Source organism: Dermacentor andersoni, chromosome 1 (assembly GCF_023375885.2).
Source record: "Dermacentor andersoni chromosome 1, qqDerAnde1_hic_scaffold, whole genome shotgun sequence".
Lineage (NCBI taxonomy): Eukaryota > Metazoa > Arthropoda > Arachnida > Ixodida > Ixodidae > Dermacentor > Dermacentor andersoni.
Genome location: NC_092814.1, coordinates 155069455 through 155084110, shown reverse-complemented (window position 1 = coordinate 155084110; position 14656 = coordinate 155069455). Strand labels below are relative to the sequence as shown.

The window sequence follows — 14656 nt, the reverse complement described above, 5'->3', positions numbered from 1 at the left end:
GGCTGGCACTTATTGCTCCCCTCGTGTTTCTCGCATACGCACTGTTCCCCGAAAGGCGCGCTCTTCATCGTGGTGTTTGCTCGATTGAACGCAATAGATTAGATTCATTTCACTGCCATTACACTGATTATCATATCAGCGAGGTGTCTGTCCTGGAGCCGGCGACAACGCTCGGGCCACCAGCATCCTCCGCCGCTCTCCCACGTCTGTTGTCGTGATTTGTCGCGAAGCTCTCGGAAGACGTGCAAAGAGCGATAAGTGGAAGAGGACGGCTGGTAAACATAGCTAGCGGCGAAATGAGATTACGTGTTTCCACGATCGGAAGGACAATACTTCATGCCGAAGCGATAACGGGCACTCCTACAGTGAATTGGTTGGGGGCAGGAAGCGCCCGTGCACAAACAACGTCGGCTGACGCTATTACGGGGTCGCGATCCAGAGCCGCGTCGGTACAAATAAGACCGGCCGACGCTGGCACGCTACCTTCACTCTCGTTCTTCCTCCCTGCGCAACACCGACACGCGTTCCACGATGAGGCCGCTCATTGTGCTCTCGCTCTGCTTGCTGGCGCTGGTCGGCTTCTCTCGGGCCGGAGACGTGCAACAGGTCGCCACGGGACATCGACGCACCGTGAGCATCCCCGGTCACTTTAGGCGGCAACCGCACACAACGTATTTCCAACGCATATTCAACAGTGTGGCACGTCTCGGAGCTGCCGCAGCGCATGCGCCGGCGCTATAGCGACGCCGCGCCGAAAATGCGTCGGAAATATGTTCCGTGCGGTTTGCTTCGACGACGTGCGTAGCGCGCTTTTCAGTCGTATTTTCTGCGCGTCGATTTCACGCGCTGCATCGGTGTATTAGGATGAAGGCTACCTACAAAGCAACTGCAGGGCCGCTTTAACTCTTGAGGAAAGACGCACTTACAAACGACAAAATGTGCTACCTGAACGCGAGCGAATAAAGGAACGCTTAAAGCTATGGGAGCGGAAAAGCAAAACTGCAAAAGTTCGATCTGCGGCGACATTGATCAATATGCTTCGGCATAGTGCGGAAGGACTCGCGAAGAGGATCACGGTGTCGGAACGCCGTTGAAAGCGAGAGCGCGTTGTAAAGGCGTCTGGTCTGCACTCCCGAAGGGCACGTTCCGTAAATTCACAAGTGCGAGTCGTGCTATAAAACGGGTACTCAGTGTTTATTAATTGCAAACCACTTCCGCACAACTCTGTTGGATTCGCGATGTGCTTCCGCTCGCATGTAGTGTTTAATATAAGCTAGCGTAACAGGATTTGTACAGGCTTTACATTTTTTGCTCTAGTTTGCCACTTTGCTTCGGCGTCGGTTTTCCGGCGTCGGAAAAGACAACGTGGTGCTAACCACGTTGCTTCGGCGTCGGTTTTCCGGCGTCGGAAAAGACAACGTGGTTAGCACCACGTTGTCTTTTCACCATCTCTTGTCAAATGATTCTTACTACTATTGACTGAAAGCCGGGAAAGGAAATTTCCACTTTTCGCAATGGTTGAGAACCCGGAAACTGATGTTTATAATGTCCAACTTTTGTATCAACGGCGTCGAGCATCGTTCTTGATAATGTAGCAATGCAACGTAACAGTTATCGTTGTGAATTTTATATCTCGGTACGTAACTACGCATTTTAGTGAAGAGATAGCGCGTTTTTCAGTTGTTACACGAATGGTACCATATTTGCTTCAGGTGGATCTTTCAAAAAGTGTGATCGACCGCTAAATATGGTAAATTAAGTTCGTGGACATTAAGCTTTTTTTGTTGTTGTTGAGCCATAAGAACAGTGCTAACGATTAAGTTCCAAGGAGTCAGCGTGCCTGACTTCCTGGAACATCGACTGCGCACATTCGTTATCACATTTAGGACTGTCCGCAGTCTGTTTCATAACCGCTTCGCTTCGACTTCTGTGTTGGTTTTCTGTTAACTGCTTCTAAAGGCTGAAAACTTACGTGAACTGTTTAGGTTGTCAGGGCTCGGCAGCCGGCGCCTTTGATTGACTGTCTATTTTTAAACACTGAATCCGGACCTGGAGCCGCATTTTGTAAGGATTCCTTTCCTCCTATTCTATTCATTCATTCCTTACCGCTGAATGGCTGATCCTGTCAATAGCGAGGGCACGGCTACGCGGAAAGCAATGGAAATGGGTGACAAGAAGTAAAAAATAACTGAGAAAAAACAATCTTTAGGAATACGAACTTCTGCTTTATGAAGTACATCATGGAACCCTCACGATTAGTTCTGACCAGTTTGTTTAATTTGTTTTATGTACGGCAAAATGTCATAAAACTGACGTTTTCTCATTCCATCGGATTGCCACGCCCGTAAAAGCGGACCTGCGACCTCGTGCCCAGCTGCAGGAACGTACTCCACAGCCGGTCGTCCACCGCGGCGCTTAGTAGGGCGGGTTCCTTTCTCCGAATTAATTTACGTTCTTATCGTCCACCGTTCATGGCCTGATGATCCCGTTGATAACGTGGGCGGAGGGCAGCTCGGTACATGCTGAAGCAGCGCGAAAACGAACAGCCATCGGAATCGTTCTGTTATCCCGGCCCCTGTGGCCGTTTAGGCGGGCGCGGCGTCACCTGTGGCATCACATCGCGCTGGACGCTGCGCGTGCAGGATCTGCAAGACGGCGCCAACTGCCAGAACAACGACCAGTGCCTGTCCCGATGCTGCCTCAAGGTGTTCCACGGTGACGGCGCGGGCAGCCCCGGTGAATGCCGCCCGGCCGCGGGTCCCGGAGAACGCTGCAGCTACGAGCAGGTCAAAGGAGGCGCCAACGTCAACTACTGCCCCTGCCGCGTCGGTGAGCGCCGGCCACCTTGAATCCGGGGACTGCTAAGGCTGCTCTGCACCCTGACGCGTGAAGGATTCTAGCCATGCTCTTCAAAATTTTACAGATGTGGGCGTTTCTAGAGCTTTGAAACTGTGCAAAATAATTATTTCCATGTCGCAATTATTGCAAGTTCAAGAAGTCTCTCGCCATCACGTAGTACGTGACGACGGCAGCTTAGCGCTGGAACGGTGAGCATAGCCTACGTATGACGTGTGAGGCTGCGCGGAAAGCGCAACGCTAACTCATGCGCAAGGCACGTTTCCTTGCGAATCTTGTACTAAAGCTGTCTAATCCAAATTATTTCTGTACTTATCGAGCATGGTGTTCTGGAAATGAGCAAGTAGCGAAGAGAGTTGAGCTCTGGCTTCGGTAGGAACGGCCTCTTGAATCGGGAGCCGTATACAAAAGCTTTTCGTTCGTAAGAGATGTTTGCCATTAGCCGGCCGCCTTCGCTAATCATATGTCCAGCTTCACGATTAGCTAGAATTTACTCTTACGAACGATTGTAGCTTAGGAGCGTTTTGTAAATACGGACCCGGGGTCCAAAATCACGGAACTTATTTTTCGTAACTGAAATTAGGGATGCAGCTTTCTTGGCTTTCGATTCGTCATCACCTCGTTCGCAGCCACATTAGCCAGTGCAGTAGCACCGATAATTTGTGAACTGCTTTTACATAAGGGAAGCTTGCTCATCGGGGGTCGAATTTACAAAGGTTTTGCTTTTAAGTGCGCTTTGCTATTGATCATCATCAGAATTGACTGGAATTTACTCAATTCTGGTATAAGAGCTTTTTGCGACTACGAGCCCAGGCGTTGTTGTTGACGTGGTTTATTAACTGCGACAGTATGAGACGTTTGGCTACTGAAGAGCCCGCTCATTTAAAATTGTAGCTAAACACACACGCATATAGAAATAGCTTACAATAGAGCACATTATAAATAGAAGAAAGAAAATGCTTCTCTTCCGTAACAATCGTGTTGTCTTCACATTCTGTCGTTAGCGCTGTTTGCGATTTGCCAGCACCTCTACAATCGTGTTCGCGATCACAACAGATCGGCATCAGTTTTTATTACAAGCCATTTGTGTGGAAGAGGTTCGTAAGGACGAATGCCGGGGGACAGCAATAGCGAACGGTATGATGACGAAGGCGCCGGCCAATCACAAATAGTGAATACTAGCGAAAAGCTTCGTGAATCCGATATCTTGTCCTTTGAGCCCGGTTCTTGCATTCACTCCTGAAGCTGGCAGTTGCCTGGCATACCCTACCAACACCGACAGGCTGCGTGTTTCTTGCTTCCGAAGTCTCATTTAGTGTAAGGTTAAGCATGTTGGTTTAGAAAATACTGAGGGCGTAGATGAACAATCTTCGCTGTGCGCAGGCGGGAAATATACGCAACAATTAAATTGAAGTTATTGGATCCTCTAGTGTGCGTGTGTGTGTGTGTCGAACACTACTTGGGAAAAGACTGTGGGAGCTAACTTTCACAGGATAAAGGAGACGTCCGCGTGCGGAATGCAAATCTTTCGAGCGCTGTTTGTGCATTTTGAATTTTCACTGCGTGCTCAAAGCATAGCTGTGAAACAGCTTGTTGAGGGGACTTCTGTTTTGTTTGTTTCTTATGGGCAGGTATTTGCGGGGACGACGACATCTGCCCCAGCGAGGACACCAGCGCCGAGGGCGATCACCGCTGACAGGATGCGGAATGAAACATAGGCGTCCGCATCTCTAGCCGAATCTTCTTGTTTTAATATAGACATTGACGAAGTCGCCATTAAAGCGTAATAATAAAATGAACCTCTACAATCGCATCGCTAACTCTTTATGTATCCACACATTCATCCAGTCACTTCACCGCAGTGAGTATGGTGCTTATATTCTGAGAATGTTGCCTGAGTTTAAAGAATTATGGATTCAAATATTCGTATGTTCAGGCTATCATATGCAGGAAATTATTTTTTTATTTAAAAATAGCCTTACAGGCCTCAAAGTGAGGCATTCAGTAAGGGGGGCAGTACATAGAATACAAGACATCTATAAACCGTATAAGTTTACAAACTACAACCGCAACCGAGATGAAAAAGAATTGTTTAGTTCACGATTCACTAAGGAAAAGAAAACATAATATAATAAGGAATAAATCACACACTGTTTTCAGTGAAGTCGTGTAATTAACAATACCAGAGTGTTAAACAGTATTAATGATTAAAAAATGACAGAAAGGTTACTGACACGACATTCCAACGGAACGGTAAACATAGCGACATAACTGTAATAATGCGACAATAAGCTGTAAAAAGATAGTGCAAGTACAAGAAAACATTGTGCGACAAACGTAACACTTCACATTTCTTTAGTCATGTATTCAGTCAAGGCATCACGGAATGAATCGTAGTTGGACTGGCACGCAATGCTGTCCTGGAGCGAATTCTATATTCCGATAGCACGAGGAAGAGCAGAGTAATGGCATGCTTTTGTAGAACCGTAAAGGCGGGCATAGCTGAAATGATTATGAAGCCTATGCGACGTGGAGTAGGGCCGTTTCAAGCATCCGGGTGTTCGAGTGGAGTGAAGGAATTTGTGGAACAGTGATAAAAGGGCAGTGTCTCGGTGAGTGTTCAAGGATTGTAATGAAAGCTTAACATTTATTTGTGTTACACTGGACTGGTAGCTGTAATCGTTTATGATGAAGCGGCTTGCTCTGTTCTAGATCCGTTCTAGCGTTTCAATGAGGTATTTCTGGTGAGGGGACCAAATGGGAGATGCATACTCGAGCTTGGGACGAACGAGAGTTAGGTAAGCTAGCTTGCGAACATTTGAAGGAGTATTTCTTAAGTTGCGTCGCAAGTACCCCAACGATTGGGAGGCGTTAGCTGAAATGTACGTGATATGCTCTGTGCAAGAAAGATTCGATGTGAATAGAACTCCTAGATACTTATATTGTGAAGCTGTTGCAACCGTGTAATTGTTAATATGGTAGGGATACGGTAAGGTAGCCGACTTCCGGGTAAACGACATTACTTTGCATTTTGTGGTATTTAAGCCACTTATTGCACCATCTAATAATTTGTTGAAGGTCTTGCTGAAGAACGAGATGATCGTCTGAATTTTTAATTGCGCGATAAATTATGCATTCATCAGGGAATATTCTTATGGTGGAGGACAAATTTTGAGGTAGGTCGTTAATAAAGATTAGAAAAAGCAAGGGACCGAGGACGCTACCCTGTGGTCCACCAGAAGAAACGTCTGTTACGGAGGAAGAGTAGTTATTTGCAATAGTAAACTGCTGACGATTAGGCAGACCATTTCGGAGCCATGACAAGGTAAGACAGTCCAATTTAAGTGCGGAGAGTTTTGATATTAGGCGACAATGTGCGACACGGTCGAATGCCTTCGAAAAATCAAGAAACAAGCAATCAATTTGTAAGTTATAATTTAAGTTATTGTGTAGGTCTGTTGTAAATTCAAATAACTGTGTCTCGCACGAGAGGTCCTTCCTAAAGCCATGCTGATTATGAAAAAGGAATTTGTTAGTCTCAAGATGTCTGTAAATCTGCAAAGCAATAATATGTTCAAGAAACTTGCAGAGAATGCATGTCAATGAAATGGGACGATAATTCTCACCGGAGCTCCTGTTACCATTTTTAAATACAGGTATAACTTTCGTCATCTTTCAATCAGCGGGAAGGTGGCCAGTCGCAAGTGACTGCCTAAATATATGAAAGAGAATTTTGCTTGATATTTCTACAGTATTCTTTAAAATCTTTGAGTTTATATCATCTATGCCCCATGACATCTTCAGGTTATTTATGAGAGAAGAGAGGCCCTCCAAAGTGACTTCAATAGGTTCCATGTATTGGTAGCTTAATTCTGAAACAAAAGGTATACTTGAAGTGTTCTCTTGTGTAAATACAGAGCTGGAGAATGAATTAAAGACCTCCGAACATTCGCTGTCTGGAACGGGAATATTGCCGCTGTTTTGTAATGACAATTCATCGGATTCGTTGTTAGGCTTTATTATTTTACAAAACTTGGCAGGATTGTTCTTAAGCACCTAAGGGAGATCATTAGAAAAATATTTATCTTTAGCTTCGCCTAAAGCTGAGCAGTACGATTTAAGGTACGTTTTGTAATTCTGCCACGCTGCTGATGCGCGATCTCGCTTAGCGATAATATTCAAGCGTTCTTTTCTTGTTCCTCATGCGCTGAAGCTCTTTAGTAAACCAAGGGTGCAACTTATCGTTTGTTATATTAACGGGTGGAACATATTTGTCTACTAATGCGCGCAGTCTATTTTTAAACACGAGCCAGTTTTCTTGAATGGATCTATTGTAAAATGATGGCCACATTGTGTTTCGAAGAAAGTTTCAAATTCTGAAATTATTGTTTTATAATTGCCTTTATTGTAATCACGAATTTGTTTTATCGTTTTACCCGTAACCGGTGGCGTTGTGTTTATTGTTATTTGGAGCAAATGATGGTTGCTTAAACCATCCAAGTATTCTCTGTGACCTATTGTTTCAGGTGCAGTACTAAGAATGAGATCTAGAACATTGGCACCACGTGTGGGTTTCGTGACTGCTTGAAAGAGATTCAAATCTAAAGACAAGTTGATGAATTCAGACGATATATGACAAGGAGATGATAAATTCGTCCAATCGATTAGTGGATAATGGAAATCCCTAAGATGATAAATTAAATCAGCCGGGAAGAGTTCCATGGCTTTGTTGATTAGTCGCGCAGAGCATTGATGAAAGAATTGTTAGAATCTGGTGCACGGTAACAATTACCTATTACTATCCTAGAAGATGAGATCGTGCAGGCCACTTAAACTATCTCGAGATCAGAATTAGTGTTGACCAAAAATGACGTAAGGGTTTTCTTTACACCGATCGAGACACCGCCCCCTCTTTTAATGGAGCAGTCACACCTATATATGCCATACATGTTTGAAGATGAAAAGATTTCATCATTCTTTATTGCAGAATGCAGACATATCTCTGTGAAAGCGATAATGTCGGATTTACTGTCTTCCAAGAAGGAAGAGATGAGATCGCGCTTTGATAATATGCTTCGTATGTTGGCATACGATAATGATCGCGAGGGTGAAGTCGGGGTTAGTTTTAGCACTTGGTGACTCTGTGCGCATGCTCCCAACCGTAGCTATCCATTCAGTGGGACAACTGCACTTGCAGAACTATCGTAGATATAAATTCTTGAATCAATACGCAGCTTGTCCACTGAAAGCTCGAAAGCTTTATTCTGGGTTTACGAAATTCAATTAGCTTTTGTCCAGCACGTCGAGTTTCCAGTCAAAAATCTTCGTGAATGGAATATGACGTTCCCTTCAGTTTGTGTACCGAAGACAGAATGCGATCTTTGTCCTTAAAGACGGTCAGCTTGGCTATGATTGGTCTCCGTTTGTCCTCGCTATATCTTCCCACAGCTATATCTTCCGGACAGGCCGCCATTGGAATATGAACCTGGCAACGTTTAACGCTAGAACGTTATCTAGTGAGGCGAGTCTAGCAGTGCTAGTGGAGGAATTAGAGGGCAGTAAATGGGATATAATAGGGCTCAGTGAAGTTAGGAGGCCAAAAGAAACATATACAGTGCTAAAAAGCGGGCACGTCCTGTGCTACCGGGGCTTAGCGGAGAGACGAGAACTAGGAGTCGGATTCCTGATTAATAAGAATATAGCTGGTAACATACAGGAATTCTATAGCATTAACGAGAGGGTGGCAGGTCTTGTTGTGAAACTTAATAAGAGGTACAAAATGAAGGTTGTACAGGTCTACGCCCCTACATCCAGTCATGATGACCAGGAAGTCGAAAGCTTCTATGAAGACGTGGAATCGGCGATGGGTAGAGTAAAAACAAAATACACTATGCTGATGGGCGACTTAAATGCCAAGATAGGCAAGAAGCAGGCTGGAGACAAGGCAGTGGGGGAATATGGCATAGGCACTAGGAATAGCAGCGGAGAGTTATTAGTAGAGTTTGCGGAACAGAATAATATGCGGATAATGAATACCTTCTTCCGCAAGCGGGTTAGTCGAAAGTGGACGTGGAGGAGCCCGAATGGTGAGACTAGAAATGAAATCGACTTCATACTCTGCGCTAACCCTGGCATCATACATGACATGAACGTGCTCAGCAAGGTGCGCTGCAGTGACCATAGGATGGTAAAAACTCGAATTAGCCTAGACCTGAGGAGGGAACGGAAGAAACTGGTACATAAGAAGCCGATCAATGAGTTAGTGGTAAGAGGGAAAATAGAGGAATTCCAGATCAAGCTACAGAACAGGTATTCGGCTTTAACTCAGGAAGAGGACCTTAGTGTTGAAGCAATGAACGACAATCTTGTGGGCATCATTAAGGAGTGTGCAATAGAAGTGGGTGGTAACTCCGTTAGACAGGATACCAGTAAGCTATCGCAGGAGACGAAAGATCTGATCAAGAAACGCCAATGTATGAAAGCCTCTAACCCTACAGCTAGAATAGAACTGGCACAACTTTCGAAGTTAATCAACAAGCGTAAGACAGCTGACATAAGGAAGTATAATATGGATAGAATTGAACATGCTCTCAGGAACGGAGGAAGCCTAAAAGCAGTGAAGAAGAAACTAGGAAACTAGGAAGTGGCAAGAATCAGATGTATGCGTTAAGAGACAAAGCCGGCAATATCATTACTAATATGGATAAGATAGTTCAAGTGGCTGAGGAGTTCTATAGAGATTTATACAGTACCAGTGGCACCCACGACGATAATGGAAGAGAGAATAGTCTAGAGGAATTCGAAATCTCACAGGTAACGCCGGAAGAAGTAAAGAAAGCCTTGGGAGCTATGCAAAGGGGGAAGGCAGCTGGGGAGGATCAGGTAACAGCAGATTTGTTAAAGGATGGTGGGCAGATTGTTCTAGAGAAACTGGCCACCCTGTATACGTAATGCCTCATGACCTCGAGCGTACCGGAATCTTGGAAGAACGCTAACATAATCATAATCCATAAGAAAGGGGACGCCAAAGACTTGAAAAATTATAGACCGATCAGCTTACTGTCAGTTGTCTACAAACTATTTACTAAGGTAATCGCAAATAGAATCAGGAACACCTTAGACTTCTGTCAAGCAAAGGACCAGGCAGGATTCCGTAAAGGCTACTCAACAATAGACCATATTCACACTATCAATCAGGTGATAGAAAAATGTGCGGAATATAACCAACCCTTATATATAGCTTTCATTGATTACGAGAAAGCGTTTGATTCTGTCGAAACCTCAGCAGTCATGGAGGCATTACGGAATCATGGTGTAGACGAGCCGTATGTAAAAATACTGAAACATATCTATAGCGGCTCCACAGCCACCATAGTCCTCCATAAAGAAAGCAACAAAATCCCAATAAAGAAAGGCGTCAGGCAGGCAGATACGATCTCTCCAATGCTATTCACAGCGTGTTTACAGGAGGTATTCGGAGACTTGGATTGGGAAGAATTCGGGATAAAAGTTAATGGAGAATACCTTAGCAACTTTGGATTCGCTGATGATATTGCCTTGCTTAGTAACTCAGGGGAACAATTGCAATACATGCTCACTGACCTGGAGAAGCAAAGCAGAAGAGTGGGTCTAAAAATTAATCTACAGAAAACTAAAGTAATGTTTAACAGTCTCGGAAGAGAACAGCAATTTACAATAGGCAGCGAGGCACTGGAAGTGGTAAGGGAGTATATCTACTTAGGGCAGGTAGTGACGGCGGATCCGGATCATGAGACGGAAATAATCGGAAGAACAAGAATGGGCTGGGGAGCGTTTGGCAGGCATTCTCAGATCATGAACAGCAGGTTGCCATTATCCCTCAAGAGAAAAGTGTATAATAGCTGTGTCTTACCAGTACTCACCTACGGAGCAGAAACCTGGAGGCTTACGAAAAGGGTTCTACTTAAATTGAGTACGACGCAACGAGCTATGGAAAGAAGAATGATGGGTGTAACGTTGAGGGATAAGAAAAGAGCAGATTGGGTGAGGGAACACACGCGAGTTAATGACATCTTAGTTGAAATCAAGAAAAAGAAATGGGCATGGGCAGGACATGTAATGAGGAGGGAAGATAACCGATGGTCATTAAGGGTTACGGACTGGATTCCAAGGGAAGGGAAGCGTAGCAGGGGGCGGCAGAAAGTTAGGTGGAAGGATGAGATTAAGAAGTTTGCAGGGACAACATGACCACATTTAGTACATGACCGGGGTTGTTGGAGAAGTATGGCAGATGCCTTTGCCCTGCAGTGGGCGTAACCAGGCTGATGATGATGATGATTATGATGATGATGTTGATGATGATATCTTCCCAACCGATGCACCAGCTCAAATTGCTGTTCATTTATTTTGATGCAAAGCTTATCCGCACAGAAGACGATTACTTTCTGCTCCTACTTTGTCCAGTCTTCTCTAGCGTTATCTTCCAAACCGAAGAAGAGCAGATTCGAACGCCGCAGCCTATTCTCGGAGTCGTTACAGCGTGCCTCAATAACCGCCACCTGCTCAGACACAACGCGTACAGCGTCGAAATCTGTCCCAGCTTTAAATGTGCAATTTACCTCCATTGCTTTTTCCAAGGACAGAATCTTGTCACTTAAAATTTTAATTTTGTTGTCAGCTTCCACTTGCTTCTCCCTGGCAGACTTCAAATCAGCTATCAGGGAAGCTTGACCCTCTTCAAGCCGGCGGATAGCATCTATAGCCTGGGCAAGTGAATCTGCATCACCTTTTGTCATAGGGCCAGGATTTGATTCTATATCTCCCGAAAGCAATAGTAAAATAGCAGACAAGGTACGAAATTTGCAAGTAAACAGATCCATCAAAAACTTCAATTTTTCAATAGTCTGTGGTGGGCACGACACCGCCAACAAAGAGCAATTACTACTTCTAAAACAATGTGCACCTTTCAGGTAACTAACCTAATAGCCAGCGTGAGTGCGACATCTTAGATGCGATGCGGCGCCCGAAGTGGGAGTCAGTCGCTGTCCTTTATATCCTGCATCGGCCACCGTGAACGCACATGATGTAATCCTAGGTTGCCAGGTGGACCAGTTGGATTTATCTGTAACTGGTGGGTGATGAGCTGGAGTAAGCAATTGTCGATGCGGATTGGCAGGCGGCAGCAGCAGGTCGGCAGGCGGTTGTCGATCCGGGCGAAGACACACGGACGATACCATCAGCGCTATCGTAGCCTGTAATAATAGCCAGCGTGAGTGCGACATCTTAGACGCGATGTCGTGCCCGAAGGGGGAGCCAGCCAGCTATTCTTTACATCCTGCATCGGCTGTCGTGAACGCACATGATGTAATCCTAGGTTGCCGGGTGGACCAGTTGGATTCATCTGTAACTGGCGGGTGATGAGCTGGAGTAAGCAATCGTCGATGAGGATTGGTAGGCGGCAGCAGCAGGTCGGCAGGTGGTTGTCGATCCGGGCAAAGACACACGGACGATACCATCAGCGTTATCGTATCCTGTAATAATAACCAGCGTGAGTGCGACATCTTAGATGCGATGTCGTGCCATTAGTGTTGGCACTACAGGGCTTATCTGCTTACTTAAATTCTAATAACCTGACCAGAGAAGTTTGCAACGTTTAAATCATTTGTTGGAATCCATCCCAGGTTCTTTGTTTCATTGATTCCAAATTTTCTGTGCATTAATAAGCGGCGTGCAGCTTGCATCTATATTGCAAGGGCGCTTCCTAAATTTTTCGATTCCCCTGAAGGAAAGAGGACTGATTCCGCAGGTTTATTCCCCCTTTCAAGTCAATAGTCCATAACACGAATGCTGAACGTTTGTTATGCGAAGCAGTGATTCATTTATTGCGCATTCACAATGTCCATAGAGCATCACGCCTTTTTCACTGTTCATATAGCCAACATTTCAATCTTGGGAGCGATGAACGTGGTGGCGTCCTCACATGGTCGCCACGTAGAACGGGAGGGATGATTCGTAGGACAAGTCAATGTGATATGAGTTACAAGTGCATGACAAATGCCGACAAGCTACATTGCGTTCACCAGTTCAGCAGAAATTTCTTTGCGAGAGGCAGTGAAAATTAAACAAAAACCCGAGGACACCTAAGTTCTTCTTATGAGTTGTGAATGCGAACGCATTAATGTCCAACCGAACGCCACTGAGCGATCCTTCAAGTTAGGAACTGCTCGCGGGCAAGCGAGCGCGTTGAGACACTTGGCCAACACCTCCTAGATGGCACAAGACCGGCGCACTTCTATCTGTGACGTCATGCTACTTTGCCCGACTGTCATAGAATCTAACGGGGACGCTACCGAGTAAGCCGCGGTGATTTTGGCGTCACCGCTTTCGTCACGCCAGGCTTGGCAATGGAAATTTCAGTCCAAGTAGCATAATGTCCTAAAGCAGAGTGCAGAGGCCTGGTATCTTGAAGGCGCTGGTTTAGTCCACTGGGTAAGATACTCGACTTCTGAGCGTGGGGTTGAGCGAAAAACCCGCCGTCTGTAGCAGCGACGGAGCACAGCGGGTGAATCGGAACACCTGCTGCCGCGGTAGCGAGGGTGACGTGGCGTCGCGGCGATGCCGTCTCCCCTCATGCAACACTTGGCATTCCAGCGCGGCAGCAGCTGTTCCCTTTCGCCCGCTCTGCTCCGCCGAGGGAATTAGCCTTCGTGCAGCCTCTCGCTTCAACCCGAACTAAGCGGGGATAACAAAGCGCACACGGAGCTATCAACCCTCGTTGCATCTGAACACTGTACTCATCGCAGGCTGATTCGAGATAGGGCTCGCGCAGTCGCGCTCAGCCGCGCCATACGCAGCGCGGCCGCCAAGTACAACTCTCCCCCCCCCCCCCCCCCCAGTACCCTGCGCACGATGGAAGACGACGCGCTTCCTCCCCGCCTTCCTCCCTTTAGCGCGCGAGATCGAGCCACCATCCTCAGCTCACCTTCACACGCTTTCACTCGCATCCACAGCATACTGCGCATAGCCACGATGTTATTGCACTTGGACTAACGGAAAGTTACCATATACTTGCTATCGCAATAACATGAGGAATGGCAAAACGAGCTTTTCAAAAACACAATAGTAACAAGGAGTTTTTGGTACATCTATTACAGCTACATCTGGAAGGTACTACCAGATATATGTGCAAACGAAACTCAGGACCATAAGCAGTCAGGATCAGAATATCTCGACTTCTGTCGTTCAAAAATTACGGCAAGCGGCCAAGGAATGCGTTTGTCAATTATGAAGTAACGATGCCGTTGCACTCAAGGTATAGGTGATGAGCATAAGGGCATCCGATCGACTCAATTTTTTGGTAGTCACAACCATATGAAGGAAAAAGACAATGTCTAATCTAGGTACAAGCGGTTCATGTTTAGTAAATTCAACTGAACCATTTAATCGAAGAATTCAATATTCATCAACTTGACTCAGATATTTCACGTACCGCAGAAATCGTTGCGCTGAATTGCACTCACTGTACATACTTTAGCCCAGCTATCATGCACTGCAGCCCTTTACTTTTTTAAAATTGTTTTGTTGAAGAATACTGTGCTGTTAGCATGAACAAATACCTAGTGGCATCAATGCTATGAAAATGAAAGCGTGCAGTTACGCGGGCCTGAGAACTGTGCCTAAGGAAAACCTGGGTCATCTAAGCGTAGGGAGCGCACTTAACACCAATTAGTCTAGGGCGCTCTAGACTTGGCTAAAATTAAAATTTTGCAATGATAAATAGGAATGGGAGTTTTCGGTTTTTTACTGATAAACGCCGAAAGCG

General features: G+C 45.7%; 1 protein-coding gene across 1 annotated transcript; it reads left to right on the top strand.

Moving 5' to 3' along the window:
• Positions 1-451: 451 nt before the first annotated feature.
• On the top strand, positions 452-4669 carry LOC126546261 (uncharacterized). Its single transcript, XM_050194412.3, has 3 exons — positions 452-630; positions 2643-2829; positions 4488-4669. Exons 1-3 carry the CDS (start codon positions 532-534, stop codon positions 4550-4552), a joined length of 351 nt encoding a protein of 116 aa, XP_050050369.1. The 5' UTR covers positions 452-531; the 3' UTR covers positions 4553-4669.
• The last annotated feature ends 9987 nt before the right edge of the window (positions 4670-14656 follow it).